General features: G+C 18.0%; 1 protein-coding gene across 1 annotated transcript in view; it reads right to left on the minus strand.

The window, feature by feature from the left end:
- The window catches only part of SRAE_X000219100 (Reverse transcriptase domain and Integrase,catalytic core domain and Ribonuclease H-like domain-containing protein), a gene marked incomplete at both ends in the record, with an annotated part of 6,960 nt that extends 6,409 nt beyond the window's left edge, over window positions 1-551 (minus strand). Inside the window, one exon of the mRNA XM_024644974.1 lies at window positions 3-551. Within this exon, the coding sequence (XP_024499662.1) occupies window positions 3-551 (549 nt within the window). The remainder of the gene's footprint in view (window positions 1-2) is intronic.
- Window positions 552-873: the final 322 nt, after the last annotated feature.

Raw genomic sequence — 873 nt, forward strand, 5'->3', positions numbered from 1 at the left:
TAAAATTCAATTTCTTTATTTATTTTAAAATTTAACATTGTTCCATTTATTTTTTTTACAAAAATTTCACTTTTATTATACCATTCATCATTTATTTTTTTTCTTATATCTAAAATACTACTATTGTTTGGTGGATTTAAAATTTTTGGCCAAGTTACAAATGCATTCCAAGAAATAGATAGTTGAGGAAACTTTTTAAGTTTAATTACACCACAAGAAAAAGGTGTTTTGTTCAAGCTTAAATAATTATTTGAAATAGCAAACCATTCAGTTTTTAAAGTTTTAAATACTGCATTACTTGACATTAAATTAATTTTTTGTTCTGATTCAAATGTATCATCAGTTTCATTGTGTTTGTATTCATTATTTGGGCATTTTACCAAAACTATGTCTGATTTATCTGATGAAACATTGTATTTTATTGGAAATTTTTCAAATGGATTTTCTAACATTGAAATACTTTTAAAAAGTATTTTATCTTGACATAAAATAAAAGTAATGTATAGCAAGATTATAATACCATACTTAAACGATATAATATATAAAGACATAATTAGAATATGAATTTTATGTATAAAAATGCTTTTATAAGTAAGAAAATATATGACAAAAATTTGTGTATTTATATATTCAAATTAATTTAATCATTGTTTTAAATAAATAATTTTGTAAATGCATATTTTTCTAATAAAATATTATATAAATAATTTTATTGTAATAAAAATATTAATAAACGTTACTGAATAATATTGTTATTATTCAATTTCATTATCCTTTTTTTGTTAAAATAATAATTTTTTTTTATAAAATGTCAAAGAATATAATTCTATTATTTTTATTGTTTAAAACTAACTATTTATAATTTTTGATAGA

Source organism: Strongyloides ratti, scaffold srae_chrx_scaffold0000005 (genome assembly GCF_001040885.1).
Source record: "Strongyloides ratti genome assembly S_ratti_ED321, scaffold srae_chrx_scaffold0000005".
Classification (NCBI taxonomy): Eukaryota; Metazoa; Nematoda; class Chromadorea; order Rhabditida; family Strongyloididae; genus Strongyloides; species Strongyloides ratti.